The following is a 16,707-nucleotide window of genomic DNA, read 5'->3' as shown; positions in this document are numbered from 1 at the left end:
CAGTTCAAGAAAGAGTTAAGAAAATATTTACCAAATAAACTAAAGTAAAAAATTATAAAAAAGTAACACAATAAAATAACAATAACGTGGCTATATACAGGGGGTACCGGTACCGAGTCAATGTGCGGGGGTACAGGTTAGTCGAGGTAATTTGTACATGTAGATAAGGGTAAAGTGACTATGCATAGATAATAGACAGCGGGTAGCTGTAGTGTAAAAACAAATGGAAGGGGGGGGGGGGTCAATGTAAATAGTCCGGGTGGCCATTTGATTAATTGTTCAGCAGTCTTCCAGGGCAGCGTCGTCCAGGGTAGGGGAGGGAATGGCCGGCAGGGATGTAGCTCAGTTGATAGAGCATGGCGTTTGCAACGCCAGGGTTGTGGGTTTGATTCCCACAGGGGGTATGAAAAAAATAATAATGTATGCACTAACTGTAAGTCGCTCTGGATAAGAGCGTCTGCTAAATGACTAAAATGTAAATGTAAATGTTATAGCTTGGGGGTAGAAGCTGTTAAGGAGCCTTTTGGACCTTCACTTGGCTGACTGGAGTCTTTTACCATTTTGGGGGCTTTCCTCTGCCTAGTATATAGGTCCTGGATGGCAGGAAGCTTGGCCCCAGTGATGTACTGGGCCGTACGGTCAGATGCCGAGCAGTTGCCATACCAGGCAGTGATGCAAACAGTCAGGATGCTCTCGATGATGCAGCTGTATAACGTTTTGAGGATCTGGGGACCCATGCCAAATATTTTCAGTCTCCTGAGGGGGAATAGGCTTTGTCGTGCCCTCTTCACGACTGTCTTGGTGTGTTTGGACCATGATAGTTCGTTGGTGATGTGAACACCAAGGAACTTGAAACTCTCGACCCGCTCCACTACAGCCCTGTCGATGTTAATATGGGCCTGTTCGGCCCGCCTTTTCCACGGACCTCCTCCCAATAGGCTGTCTCATCGTTGTCGGTGATCAGGCCTACCACCGTTGTGTCGTCAGCAAACTTAATGATGGTGTTGGAGTCGTGTTTGACCATGCAGTCGTGGGTGAACAGGGAGTACAGGAGGGGGCTAAGCACACACCCCTGAGGGGCCCCAGTGTTGAGGATCAGCGTGGCAGACGTGTTGTTGCCTACCCTTACCACCTGGGGGGCGGCCCGTCAGGAAGTCCAGGATCCAGTTGCAGAGGGAGGTGTTTAGTCCCAGGGTCCTTAGCTTAGTGATGAGCTTTGTGGGCACTATGGTGTTGACCGCTGAGCTGTAGTCAATGAACAGCATTCTCACATAGATGTTCCTTTTGTCCAGGTGGGAAAGGGCAGTGTGGAGTGCGATTGAGATTGCGTCATCTGTGGATCTGTTGGGGCGGTATGCGAATTGGAGTTGGTCTAGGGTATCCGGGATGATGCTGTTGATGTGAGCCATGACCAGCCTTTCAAAGCACTTCATGTCTACCGATGTGAGTGCTACGGGGCGGTAATCATTTAGGCAGGTTACCTTCACTTCCTTGGACACAGGGACTATGGTGGTCTGCTTGAAACGTAAGTATTACAGACTCGGTCAGGGAGAGGTTGAAAATGTCAGTGAAGACACTTGCCAGTTGGTTCGTGCATGCTTTGAGTACACGTCCTGGTAATCTGTCTGGCCCCGCGGCTTTGTGAATGTTGACCTGTTTAAAGGTCTTGCTCACATCGGCTACCGAGAGCATTATCACACAGTCGTCCGGAACAGCTGATGCTCTCATGCATGCTACAGTGTTGCTTGCCTACCAGACGAGCTAAAGGCATTTAGCTCGTCTGGTAGGCTCACGTCACTGGGCAGCTCGCGGCTGGGTTTCCCTTTGTAGTCAGTAATAGTTTTCAAGCTCTGCCACATCCGACGAGCGTCAGAGCCGGTGTAGTAGGATTCAATCTTAATCCTGAATTGACGCTTTGCCTGTTTGGTGGTTCATCTGATGGAGTAGCGGGATTTCTTATAAGCGTCTGGATTAGTGTCCCGCTCCTTGAAAGCGGCAGCTCTAGCCTTTAGCTCGAAGCGGATGTTGCCTATAATCCATGGCTACTGGTTGGGATATATACGTACAGTCACTGTGGGGACGACGTTGTCGATGCACTTATTGATGAAGCCGATGACTGAGGTGGTATACTCCTCAATGCCCATTGGATGAATCCAGGAACATATTTCAGTCTGTGCTAGCAAAACAGTCCTGTAATGTAGCATCCGATTCATCTGACCACTTCCATATTGAGCGAGTCACCTGGTACTTCCTGTTTTAGTTTTTGGTACTTCCTGAAATTATGTTCATTGATCATTTTGGATGGTTTGGATATGTGTCCTAAATAGTCCTCTATCTGCATCAGTAGTAGCACGGGTGTGAGAAAAGAGCTGCAGACTCAAAGACATTGCAAATGATTGAAGACAGGTCTCAAGATCTGGAGAACGTCATGCACCGAGCCACCAGCTTGTCCCAGAGGTAAATACATTTTTAAAATTCTGACTCTCTTCCTTTACTCTGATCCCCTTTCCTATCTTCTGTTGTCCTTCTCCTCCTCTCCTCACCATGCACACTGCTCTCCCAGACACTCCTAATGTCCCCCCTCCTCTCCTCCTCTCCTCACCATGCACACTGCTCTCCCAGACACTCCTAATGTCCCCCCTCCTCTCCTCACCATGCACACTGCTCTCCAGACACTCCTAACCCCCCCCCATTTCTTCATGTCAATACAAGGTGTTTCAATGCATTCTATTTGAACATGAAAAAGCTGTTGGCATTTCTTCATGTCAATACAAGGTGTTTCAATGCATTCTATTTGAACATGAAAAAGCTGTTGGCATTTCTTCATGTCAATACAAGGTGTTTCAATGCATTCTATTTGAACATGAAAAAGCTGTTGGCATTGCTTCGTGTCAATACAAGGTGTTTGAATGCATTATATTTGAACATCAAGTGCTGACAACGTACAGAAGAGCTGTGTTCCACAGACTTTACAGGCTTTTTACTGGTGGTGTAGTTCAATCTAATCTAAATTACTACACACTGAGATGTCAGAATCAGGTTTCATTTTATTAACAAGATTAAAGCTACATATTAGTACAAAGTACTTTGGTTCACAGTGCACACAAAGAACTGAGTCTGTCCGCCCATCAAGGGTTGTGTGTGAGTAGTCCAAACAAAGGCCTATTCATGATCGGATGGTCTTGGGTTGAGTTGTCCTCTCCTAACCATGACTTCCTGCAATGGCACACGAGAGGAAGAAGTCCTTTAACTTCATTAACTTGCAAGCTATGTCACCCTTGCACAAGAGAGTTTGGCTCTTGGAGATTGTTGTACCCTGCCACAACACTCCTCCACTCTCCAGGTTGGTAGTTGCCAGAAAGGAGAGGCATGTCAGCAAAAGCGGGAGGCACGTATCTTGTGTTTGGCTCATGAGCTTAATCTGTGGAGGACAGGTACAGTTGAAGTCGGAAGTTTACATACACCTTAGCCAAATACATTTAAACTCAGTTTTTCACAATTCCTGACATTTAATCCTAGTAAAAATTCCCTGTTTTAGGTCAGTTAGGATCACCTCTTTATTTTAAGAATGTGAAATGTCAGAATAATAGTAGAGAGAATTATTTATTTCAGCTTTTATTTCTTTCATCACATTCCCAGTGGGTCAGAAGTTTACATACAACCAAATACTAATTGAGTGTATTGCCTTAAATTGTTTAACTTGGGTCAAACGTTTCGGGTAGCCTTCCACAAGCTTCCCACAATAAGTTGGGTGATTTTTGGCCCATTCCTCCTGACAGAGCTGGTGTAACTGAGTCAGGTTTGTAGGCCTCCATGCTCGCACACGCTTTTTCAGTTCTGCCCACACATTTTCTATAGGATTGAGGTCAGGGCTTTGTAATGGCCACTCCAATACCTTGAGACTTTGTTGTCCTTAAGCCATTTTGCCACAACTTTGGAGGTATGCTTAGGGTCACTGTCCATTTGGAAGACCCATTTGCGACCAAGCTTTAACTTCCTGACTGATGTCTTGAGATGTTGTTGCTTCAATATATCCACATAATTTTCCTTCCTCATGATGCCATCTATTTTGTGAAGTGCACCAGTCCCTCCTGCAGCAAAGCATCCCCACAGCATGATGCTGCCACCCCCCATGCTTCACGATTGGGATGGTGTTCTTCGGCTTGCAAGCAACCCCTTTTTCCTCCAAACATAACAATGGTCATTATGGCCAAACAGTTCTATTTTTGTTTCATCAGACCAGAGAACATTTCTCCAAAAAGTACGATCTTTGTCCCCATGTGCAGTTGTAAACCGTAGTCTGGCTTTTTTATATGGCGGTTTTGGAGCAGTGGCTTCTTCCTTGCTGAGTGGCCTTTCAGGTTATGTCGATATAGGACTCGTTTTACTGTGGATTTAGATACTTTTGTACCTGTTTCCTCCAGCATCTTCACAAGGTCCTTTGCTGTTGTTCTGGGATTGATTTGCACTTTTCGCACCAAAGTACGTTCATCTGTAGGAGAGCGGTATGACGGCTGCGTGGTCCCATGGTGTTTATACTTGCGTACTATTGTTTGTACAGATGAACGTGGTACCTTCAGGCATTTGGAAATTGCTCCCAAGGATGAACCAGACTTGTGGAGGTCTATAATTGTTTTTCTGAGGTCTTGGCTGATTTCTTTAGATTTTCCCATGATGTCAAGCGAAGAGGCACTGAGTTTGAAGGTAGGCCTTGAAATACATCCACAGGTACACCTCCAATTGACTCAAATGATGTCAATTAGCCTATCAGAAGCTTCTAAAGCCATGACATAATTTTCTGGAATGTTCCAAGCTGTTTAAAGGCACAGTCAACTTAGTGCATTTAAACTTCTCACCCACTGGAATTGTGATACAGTGAATTATATGTGAAAAAATCAGTCTATAAACTATTGTTGGAAAAATGACTTGTGTCATGCACAAAGTAGATGTCCTAACCGACTTGCCAAAACTATAGTTTGTTGACAAGAAATTTGTGGAGTGGTTGAAAAACAAGTTTCAATGACTCCAACCTAAGTGTATGTAAACTTCCGACTTCAACTGTAGTTGTGGAAGGCCACATATGCCCCTAGCCTTCAGGGGTACACTCGGATTGGACGACCAAGAATCCTCATCCTTGCAGCCATGATGCTGAATGCATTCTATGACTCTCCGACAACGGGAGTAGTGGTAGTGCAGGTTCAATGAGATGGACACCTATGAATGAGAGGTAACAACAGAATAAACAGTACCGGGCAAAAGTTTGGACACACCTACTCATTACAGGATTTAACATTTTTTTTAACATTTTAGTCATTTAGCAGACGCTCTTATCCTTATGAGTGCATACATTATTTTTTAGTTTTCATACCCCCCGTGGGAATTGAACCCACAACCCTGGCGTTGCAAACACCATGCTCTACCAACTGAGCTACATCCCTGCCGGCCATTCCCTCCCCTGGACGACGCTGGACCAATTGTGCGCCGCCCCATGGGGTCTCCCGGTCGGCTACGACAGAGCCTGGATTCGAACCAGGATCTCTAGTGGCACAGCTAGCACTGTGATGCAGTGCCTTAGACCACTCGGGAGGCGCAGTGGTCGGCCGTCTTTATTTTACAATTTTTCTACATTGTAGAATCATAGTGAAGACATGAAAACTATGAAATAACACACTCAGTGCCTTGCAAAAGTATTCATCCCCCTTGGCGTTTTTCCTATTTTGTTGCATTACAACCTGTAATTTAAATAGATTTTTATTTGGATTTCATATAATGGACATACACAAAATAGACCAAATTGGTGAAGTGAAATTAAGAAAATAACTTTTTTCAAACAATTCTAAAAAATAAATAACGGAAAAGTGGTGCGTGCATATGTATTCACCCCCTTTGCTATGAAGCCCCTAAATAAGAACTGGTGCAACCAATTACCTTCAGAAGTCACATAATTAGTTAAATAAAGTCCACCTGTGTGCAATCTAAGTGTCACATGATCTGTCACATGATCTCAGTATATATACACACCTGTTCTGAAAGGCCCCAGAGTCTGCAACACCACTAAGCAAGGGGCACCACCAAGCAAGCGGCACCATGGAGACCAAGGAGCTCTCCAAACAGGTCAGGGACAAAGTTGTGGAGAAGTACAGATCAGGGTTGGGTTGTAAAAAACATCCCATGGAGCACCATTAAATCCATTACTAAAAAATGGAAAGAATATGGCACCACAACAAACCTGCCAAGAGATGGCCGCCCACCAAAACTCACGTACAAGGCAAGGAGGGCATTAATCAGAGAGGCAACAAAGAGACCAAAGATAACCCTGAAGGAGCTGCAAAGCTCCACAGCGGAGTTTGGAGAATCTGTCCATAGGACCACTTTAAGCCGTACACTCCACAGAGCTGGGCTTTACGGAAGAGTGGCCAGAAAAAAAGCCATTGCTTAAAGAAAATAATAAGCAAACACATTTGGTGTTCGCCAAAAGGCATGTGGGAGACTCCCCAAACATATAGAAGGAGGTACTCTGGTCAGATGAGACTAAAATTGAGCTTTTTGGCCATCAAGGAAAACGCTATGTCTGGCGCAAACCCAAACCTCTCATCACCCCGAGAACACCAGGTTTCTGAGAGAGCTCCTCACTCTGCCACTGCTTGCTGAAGACTGGGAGGAGGATCAGAGACCCTAGATGACACACCTGCGATTGGCTGACTCCATGTGTGGTAAGGGCCCCTGGCAACAAGAAACCAATGGGTATGGCTAGGGCCTGAGGTAAGGGAAGCCAGTTTCCAACCCCCCCCCCCTGTGTCCTAGGCTCCAGCGGGGGAGGAGTTAGAAGTAACAGAGTGTTTTGTGAGTGTGTCCCAGGGCCAGAGAGCGTGACTGTGATGGGGTTTTCTACAGTACTGCTGAGTAATGAGATGTTACCGGTCAACGGACGACTGATGATTCTTTACAGATACTATAAACCTCACTTATCACTTGGCAGGTGCCGTCTCGGAACTGTAGATGAATAAGCTGGGACTTAACGTCACTTACATTTAATCAATCAATCAATCACTCACATTTTATTTATAAAGACCTTTTTACATCAGCAGATTTCCCAAAGTGCTATACAGAAACCCAGCCTAAAACCCCAAACAGCAAGCAATGCAGATGTAAAAGCACGGTGGCTAGGAAAAACTCCCTAGAAAGGCAGAAACCCTAGGAAGAAACCTAGAGAGGAACCAGGCTCTGAGGGGTGGCCAGTCCCCTTCTGGCTGTGACGGGTGGAGATTATAACAATACACGGCCATTAAGGCCAGATTTTTCTCCAAGATGTTCAAACATTCATAGATGACCAGCAGGGTCAAATAATAATCACAGTGGTTGTAGAAAACAGCAGGTCTGGGACAAGGTAGCACATCCGGTGAACAGGTCAGGGTTTCATAGCCGCAGGCAGAAGAGTGGAAACTGGAGCAGCAGCACGACCAGGTGGACTGGGGACAGCAAGGAGTCATCAGGCCAGGTAGTCCTGAGGCATGGTCCTAGGGTTCAGGTCCTCCGGGAGGGGAGGGAGAGAGGGAGAGAGAGACAATTTGAGGGAGCATACTTAAATTCACACAGGGCACCGGATAAGACAGGATAATAACACCAGATATAACAGACTGACCCTAGCCCCCCGGCACATAGACTATTGCAGCATAGATACTGGAGGCTGAGACAGGGGGGGGGTAGGGAGACACTGTGGCCCCGTCCAACGATACCCCCAGACTGGGCCAACCAGGCAGGATATAACTCCACCCACTTTGCCAAAGCACAGCCCCCACACCACCAGAGGGATATCAACAGACCACCAACCTACTACCCTGAGACAAGGCTGAGTATAGCCCACGAAAATCTCCTCCACTGCACGAGCCCGAGGGGGCGACAAACCGGACAGGAAGATCACGTCAGTGACTCAACCCACTCAAGTGATGCACCCCTCCTAGGGACAGCATGGAAAGCACCAGTAAGCCAGTGACTCAGCCCCCGTAATAGGGTCAGAGAATCCCAGTGGAGAGACAGGAACCGGCCAGGCAGAGACAGCAAGGGCGGTTTGTCGCTCCAGTGCCTTGCCGTTCACCTTACCACCCCTGGGCCAGACTACACTCAATCATAGGACCTACTGAAGAGATGAGTCTTCAGTAAAGACTTAAAGGTCGAGACCGAGTCTACGTCTCTCACATGGATAGGCAGACCATTCCATAAAAATGGAGCTCTATAGGAGAAAGCCCTGCCTCCAGCTGTTTGCTTAGAAATTCTAGGGACAATAAGGAGGCCTGCGTCTTGTGACCGTAGCGTACATGTAGGTCTGTACAGCAGGACCAAATCGGAGAGATAGGTAGGAGCAAGCCCATGTAATGCTTTGTAGGTTAGCAGTAAAACCTTGAAATCAGCCCTAGCCTTAACAGGAAGCCAGTGTAGAGAGGCTAGCACGGGAGTAATATGATCAAATTTTTTAGTTCTAGTCAAGATTCTAGCAGCCGTGTTTAGCACTAACTGAAGTTTATTTAGTGCTTTATCCGGGTAGCCGGAGAGTAGAGCATTGCAGTAGTCTAATTTAGAAGTGACAAAAGCATGGATTAGCTTTTCTGCATCATTTTTGGAAAAAAACTTTTCTGATTTTTGCAATGTTACGAAGACGGAAAAAAGCAGTCCTTGAAATATTATTGATATGTTCATCAAAAGAGAGATCAGGGTCCAGAGTAACGTCGAGGTCCTTCACAGTTTTTTTTGAGAGGACTGTACAACCATCAAGATTAATTGTCAGATCAAACAGAAGATCTCTTTGTTTCTTGGGACCTAGAACTAGCATCTTTGCTTAGTCCGAGTTTAAAAGTAAAAAATGTGCCGCCATCCACTTCCTTATGTCTGAAACACAGGCTTCCAGGGTAGGCAATTTTGGGGCTTCACCATGTTTCTGTCACGATCGTCGTACAGAGATGAGGACCAAGGCGCAGCGTTGCAGGCAAACATACTCTTTATTAGAGACACGATCAAAACCAACAAAACGAAAACGTGACAGTTCACGGTCTAACACAACAGACTAGAAACAAGATCCCACAAACTCTGTGGGGAAACAGGCTGCTAAAGTATGGTTCTCAATCAGAGACAACAAGCAACAGCTGAATCACGTTGCCTCTGATTGAGAACCACACTGGCCAACATAGAACAACAATACTAGAAAGTGAAACCTAGAACAAAACACATAGACTTTACACACCCTGGCTCAACATATAAGAGTCCCCAGAGCCAGGGCGTGACAGTACCCCCCCCTAAAGGCGCGGACTCCGACCATGCCCACCAAATACCACAGGGGAGGGACCGGGTGGGCACTCCGCTTAGGCGGCGGATCCGGCTCCGGGCCTGATCCCCGCTCCCTCTCCAACCCCCCAAAGTACCCCTGGTCCGGTCTGGCCCCGCTGGCCGGAGCTGGACTGCACACTGGTGGAGCGGATTGCTCTAGCTCCGGCGTGAAGCATCTGACCGGTGCCGGACCAGCCACCGGTGGAACAGGCACGGGCCGTGCCGGTCTGACGACGCACACCACTGGCTTGGTGTGGGGAGCAGGAGCGGGCCGAGCCGGGCTGACGAAACGCACCACTGACTTGGTGCGGGGAGCAGGAGCGGGCCGGACCGGGCTGACGGGCGCACCACTGACTTGGTGCGGGGAGCAGGAACGAGCCGTGCCGGGCTGACGAGCGCACCACTGACTTGGTGCGGGAGCAGGAACGGGCCGAGCTGGGCTGACGAAACGCACCACTGACTTGGTGCGGGGAGCAGGAATGGGCCGGACCGGGCTGACGACGCGCACCACTGACTTGTTGCGGGGAGCAGGAACGGGCCGGACAGGGCTGACGAAACGCACCACTGACTTGGTGCGGGGAGCAGGAATGGGCCGGACAGGGCTGACGAAACGCACCACTGACTTGGTGCGGGGAGCAGGAATGGGCCGGACCGGGCTGACGACGCGCACCACTGACTTGGTGCGGGGAGCAGGAACGGGCCGGACAGGGCTGACGAAACGCACCACTGACTTGGTGCGGGGAGCAGGAATGGGCCGGACAGGGCTGACGAAACGCACCACTGACTTGGTGCGGGGAGCAGGAATGGGCCGGACAGGGCTGACGAAACGCACCACTGACTTGGTGCGGGGAGCAGGAATGGGCCGGACTGGGCTGGCGACGCGCACCACAGACTTGGTGCGGGGAGCAGGTACAGGCCGGGCCGAACTGGCGACGCGCACCGTAGACTTGGTGCGAGTGGCAGGAACAGGCCGGACCGTACTGGGAACACACACCACTGGCCCTACGTGGGGATCAGGAACAGGCCGGACCGGACTGGCAACACACGCCAGTACCTCTCGCCGTGCCTCTACATCCTCCTTCCCCCTGGTGACCAGTGACTCCCGTAACCTGGCGGCCTCCTGCTGCCCCGTCGTCCACGGCGTTAGCCCCCCTAAAAAAATTTATGGGCTTCACTCCTACCCGTGGACCAGGTCTCCATGCTTCTCGCCAGCCTTTCGCCCTTCTGCCTCCACGTCAAGCCCCTCTCTTCCTCACATGGCTTGACCCAGTCGAGGAGGCGAAGGAGATCCGCTAGAGATCTCTCAGGCGCTGGCTCCTGGACTTGCTGCTTGGTCCAGTCTTGGTGGGATCTTCTGTCACGATCGTCGTACAGAGATGAGGACCAAGGCGCAGCGTTGCAGGCAAACATACTCTTTATTAGAGACACGATCAAAACCAACAAAACTAAAACGTGACAGTTCACGGTCTAACACAACAGACTAGAAACAAGATCCCACAAACTCTGTGGGGAAACAGGCTGCTAAAGTATGGTTCTCAATCAGAGACAACAAGCAACAGCTGAATCACGTTGCCTCTGATTGAGAACCACACTGGCCAACATAGAACAACAATACTAGAAAGTGAAACCTAGAACAAAACACATAGACTTTACACACCCTGGCTCAACATATTAGAGTCCCCAGAGCCAGGGCGTGACAGTTTCATCGAAATGTAGAGCTGTGTGTCGTCCGCATAGCAATGAAAGTTAACATTGTGTTTCCGAATGACATCACCAAGAGGTAAAATATATAGTGAAAACAATAGTGGTCCTAAAACGGAACCTTGAGGAACACCGAAACTTACAATTGATTTGTCAGAGGACGAACCATCCACAGAGACGAACTGATATCTTTCCAACAGATAAGATCTACACCAGACAAGAACTTGTCCGTGTCGACCAATTAAAGGTTTCCAATCTCTCCAAAATAATGTGGTGATCGATGGCGTCAAAAGCAGCACTAAGGCCTAGGAGCACGAGGACAGATGCAGAGCCTTGGTCTGACGCCATTAAAAGGTAATTTACCACCATCACGAGTGCGGTCTCAGTACTATGATGGGGTCTAAAACCAGACTGAAGCATTTCCTATATATTTTTTGTCTTCAGGAAGGCAGTGAGTTGCTGCACAACAGCTTTTTCTAAAATGTTTGAGAGGAATGGGAGATTCGATATAGGCCAATAGTTTTTAAAAACATTTTCTGGGTCAAGGTTTGGCTTTTTCAAGAGAGGCTTTATTACTGCCACTTTTAATGAGTTTGGTTCACATCCAGTGGATAGGGAGCCATTTATTATGTTCAACATAGGAGGGCCAAGCACAGGAAGTAGCTCTTTCAGTAGTTTAGTTGGAATAGGGTCTAGTATGCAGCTTGAAGGTTTAGAGGCCATAACTATTTTCATGAATGTGTCAAGAGATATAGGATTAAAAAATGTGAGTGTCTCCATTGATCCTAGGTCCTGGCAGTTTTGTGCAGACTCAGGACAGCTGAGCTTTGGAGAAATACGCAGATTCAAAGAGGAGTCCGCAATTTGCTTTCCAATGATCATGATCTTTTCGTCGAAGAAGTTCATGAATTCATCACTGCTGTAGTGAAAGGCATCCTCTCTTGGAGAACGCTGCTTTTTAGTTAGCTTTGTGACAGCATCAAATATACATTTTGGATTGTTTTTATTCTCCTCAATTAGGTTGGAAAAATAGGATGATCGAGCAGCAGTGAGGGCTCTTCGATATTGCTCTGTACTTTCTTTCCAAGCTAGTAGGAAGACTTCCAGTTTTGTGGAGCGCCATTTCCGTTCCAATTTTCTGGAGGCTTGCTTCAGGGTATTTTCTGTATACCAGGGAGCTAGTTTCTTGTGACAAATGTTTTTTGGTTTTAGGGGTGCGACTGCATCTAGGGTATTACGCAAGGTAAAATTTAGATCCTCAGTTAGGTCGTTAACTGATTTCTGTACTCCGACGTCCTGTCTATGTTGGTAGATAAGATGACGGCACCCCTCCAGCTAGGATAGAGTCCGTCACTCCTCAGCGGGAGTGTTTGTGGGTGAGTCCCAGAAAGAGGGCCAATTATCTACAAATTCTATATTTTGGGAGGGGCAGAAAACAGTTTTCAACCAGCGATTGAGTTGTGAGATTCTGCTGTAGAGCTCATAACTCACCCTAACTGGGAGGGGGCCAGAGACAATTACAGGTAGTCACCTGGAATGCATATCAATTAACAGGTGTGCCTTATCTAATTAGCTTATTGTAAAATAGGAACGCCCTTTGGGCTTTATTCTGTCAACAAAACAACAACAAAATATTGTGGAACAGCAAGGACGACTTACTTAGGGTTCGACTTCTGAATATAATAATTTTTTGTTTTAATTTTAAGTTAATGATCTGGGTAGCTGCTGAATGTAAGAATTGAGATGACAAAGTTACATGTTTGTAAAAAAAAAAAAACGATTTATTGTAAACAATCTTGGCAACCAAACAAGTAGACAGTATGGCAATTTCATGTGACATGTAGCAAATAAAAAAGTTATCTGAAACAATATTGTTATATAATAGATTAGTGTAGTGTTTCTCAATCCTGGTCATGGGGACCAAAAGGGGCACACATTTTGGTTTTTGACTTGGCACTACACACCTGATTGAAATATCAACACTTGATGAGAAGTTGATTTTCTACATTGTAGAATAATAGTGAAGAAATCAAAACTATGAAATAACACATATGGAATCACGTAGTAACCAAAAAGTGTTAAACAAATCAAAACCTATTTTATATTTGAGATTCTTCAAAGTAGCCACCCTTTGCCTTGATGACAGCTTTGCACACTCTTGGCATTCTCTCAACCAGCTTCATGAGGTAGTCACCTGGAATGCATTTCAATTAACAGGTGTGCCTTCTTAAAAGTTAATTTGTGGAATTTCTTTCCTTCTTAATGTGTTTAAGCAAATCAGTTGTGTTGTGACAAGGTATGGGGTGTATACAGAAGATTGCCCTATTTGGTAAAAGACCAAGTTCATATTATGGCAAGAACAGCTCAAATAAGCAAAGAGAAACGACAGTCCATCAATATATTTTTTTCAAGTGCAGTCGCAAAAACCATCAAGCTCTATGATGAAACTGGCTCTCATGAGGACCGCCACAGGAATGGAAAACCCAGAATTACCTCTGCTGCAGAGGATAAGTTCATTAGCGTTGCCAGCCTCAGAAATTGCAGCCCAAATAAATGCTTCACAGAGTTCAAGTAACAGATACATCAACATCAACTGTTCAGAGGAGACTGTGTGAATCAGGCCTTCATTGTCGAATTGCTGCAAAGAAACCACTACTAAAGGACACCAATAAGAAGAAGAGACTTGCTTGGGCCAAGAAATACGAGCAATGGACATTAGACCGGTGGAAATGTGTCCTTTGGTCTGGAGTCCAAATTGGAGATTTTTGGTTCCAACCGCCGTGTCTTTGTGAGACGCAGTGTGTATTTCCCACCGTAAAGCATGGAGGAGGAAGTGTTAAGGTGTGGGGGTTCTATGCAGGTGACAATGTCTGTGATTTATTTAGAATTCAAGGCACACTTAACCAGCATGGCTACCACAGCATTTTGCAGCGATACACGATCCCATCTGGTTTGGGCTTAGTGGGACTATCATTTGTTTTAAACAGGACAATGACCCAACACACCTCCAGGCTGTGTAAGGGCTATTTTACCAAGAAGGAGAGTGATGGAGTGCTGCATCAGATGACCTGGCGTCCACAATCCCCCGACCTCAACCAAATTGAGATGGTTTGGGATGAGTTGGACGGCAGAGTGAAGGAAAAGCAGGCAAAAAGTGCTCAGCATATGTGGGAACTCCTTCAAGACTGTTGGAAAAGCATTCCAGGTGAAGCTGGTTGAGAGAATGCCAAGAGTGTGCAAAGCTGTCATCAAGGCAAAGGGTGGCTATTTGAAGAATCTCAAATATTGTCAGACTTTTTAAAGACTTTTTTGGTTACTACATGATTCCATAAGTGTTATTTCATAGTTTTGATGTCTTCACTATTATTTTACAATGTAAAAAATAGTAAAAATAAAGAAAAACCCTTGAATGAGTAGGTGTGTACAAACGTTTGACTGGTACTATATATATATATATATACACACAGTTGAAGTCGGGGGTGTTAAAATACACTTAGGTTAGAGTCATTAAAACTTGTTTTTCAACCACTCCACAAATTTCTTGCTAACAAACTATAGTTTTGGCAAGTCGGTTAGGACATCTACTTTGTGCATTTGTTTAACACTTTCTTAACACTTTTTTTTTTTTACACTTTTTTGGTTACTACATGATTCCATATGTGTTATTTCATAGTTTTGATGTCTTCACTATTATTCTACAATGTAGAAAATATAAAAAAAAAAAAAAAACCTTGAATGAGTAGGTGTTCTAAAACTTTTGACTGGTACTGTATGTTTATTTTTGTCACCAACCATTGTCAACATAACTAAACTACTTGGGATGGCCGACCAAGCAGTCAAGCAGGAGCTGGCTCTGGATCCAGAGTTTGCTGTCTTCTCTTCTTCACTATTCAACAACTGATCTGCAAACTCTTATTTTTCACATAAATGCACACATTCAATCAGGATACAGATGATTTAGCCAGGCCTACAGGACCCCTGGACACTGGGAGTGGAGAGGTAGCAGTAGGCTAGCTAGGTGGTTTCATAACAACATTTACAGATTCATTGGGTAACATGGGAGGCAGTCACCGTTTTTTATACAAACGTGAGTAACGGTGTATATATTATTCGATTCCTTGATACACTGCAAATGTATTTAAATTCAAATATAATAATAATATCTTCATTTAGTTGACACTTTTATCATACGTTTTTGATCAACTTAGCGGTTAATAAGAGTTACAAATATAGTAGATTAATTCTATAGATTCTATAAGCCAAAGTTAAAAACAGCAGGTATGTGGCCCATCCAGGAATTTAATTCACAGCCTTGGTGTTACAAGCACCTGCACCAGCCAACTGTCTTACTAACTAAGCCTTGAAAAGAAATGTACCCAGAAAAAGACTTACATAAAAATCACTTTATAGTTTAGTCGATTTTTCACAGTCGCAAACATCCACTTTTTTCTTCGTGGTTGTAGTCACATTTCTACAGGAAAAGTAGATATCAATGAAACCAAGCTTCAAAAGACGACAACAAGTTATACACCCTTAAACAACTCCTTTGTACCTTATTGTGTTACTCCATCTGCCTCATATATGAACGAATACCCTCTTATAGTTCCACAGCATTCCTACAAATGCAAAACGATCTGCCAAGTCTTATGTATGTGCATCTTTCCTCACACATTCTCTGGTGCACCTACCTCTTCCCCTCGGCCTCATCTGTAGAGTCAGGTAGTTCTGTCCTCCTGGTCTCAGGAAGAAGGACGACCAGAGCCCCACCAGCCAATGACAGGCTGCTGAACACGATGGTGGGGATAGACCAATGGTACGTGGCCAATATGTTGAGCATTGGAGACAGCATTCCAGCAATTCTGATTGCTATTGAACCTAAGCCTGTGGCCGTTTGTCTGAATGAAGGAGCAAATGAATGATACATTAAGGGTTATTAAACAATCTAGCATTAATTATAGCTATGGGCCTCATATGTACATGTATATATTTATACACACATACACACACACACATATATATATATATATATATATATATATATATATATATATATATATATATATATATATATATATATATATATATATATACACACTACCGGTCAAACTTTTTTTTCTTTATTTTTACTATTTTCTACATTGTAGAATAATAGTGAAGACTTCAAAACTCTGAAAGTATTTAGAGATCTATTCTTTTCCCACATTTTGTTACGTTCAGCCTTATTCTAAAATTGATTGAATCGTTTTTTCTCCTCATCAATCTACACAAAATACCCCATAATGACAAAGCAAAAACAGGTTTCTTATACATTTTTGCACAAAAAATAAGAAAAAATAAGAAATATCACATTTACATAAGTATTCAGACCCTTTACTCAGTACTTTGTTGAAGCACCTTTTGGCAGCGATTACAGCCTAGAGTCTTCTTGGGTATGATGCTACAAGCTTGGCACACCTGTATTTGGGGAGTTTCTCCCATTCTTCTCTGCAGATCCTCTCAAGTTCTGTCAGGTTGGATGGGGAGCGTCGCTGCACAGCTATTTTCAGGTCTCTCCAGAGATGTTCGATCGGGTTCAAGTCCGGGCTCTGGCTGGGCCACTCAAGGACATTCAGAGACTTGTCCTGAAGCCACTCCTGCGTTGTCTTGGCTGTGTGCTTAGGGTCGTTATCCTGTTGGAAGGTGAATCGT

The 16,707-nt window shown here is 45.2% G+C and overlaps 1 protein-coding gene across 2 annotated transcripts in view; it reads right to left on the bottom strand.

The window, feature by feature from the left end:
- Nucleotides 1-3,029: 3,029 nt before the first annotated feature.
- Nucleotides 3,030-16,707, bottom strand: part of slc22a13a (solute carrier family 22 member 13a) — a 39,507-nt gene continuing 25,829 nt past the window's right edge. The window contains exons 9-10 of one of the 2 annotated variants that reach the window (XM_041842412.1): nucleotides 15,708-15,914; nucleotides 3,030-3,216 (exon numbers count right to left, since the gene is read on the bottom strand). In XM_041842412.1, the coding sequence (XP_041698346.1) occupies nucleotides 3,129-3,216; nucleotides 15,708-15,914 (295 nt within the window). In that variant the 3' untranslated portion in view covers nucleotides 3,030-3,128. Of the gene's footprint in view, nucleotides 3,217-14,780; nucleotides 15,491-15,707; nucleotides 15,915-16,707 lie in introns of those variants that run through there. The other variant, XM_041842413.1, reaches the window with a different exon arrangement.

This window comes from Coregonus clupeaformis, chromosome 21 (genome assembly GCF_020615455.1).
Source record: "Coregonus clupeaformis isolate EN_2021a chromosome 21, ASM2061545v1, whole genome shotgun sequence".
In the NCBI taxonomy this organism is placed as follows: Eukaryota; Metazoa; Chordata; class Actinopteri; order Salmoniformes; family Salmonidae; genus Coregonus; species Coregonus clupeaformis.
The sequence above is the reverse complement of the archived record's forward strand: the minus strand, read 5'-3'. Positions and strand labels throughout refer to the sequence as shown.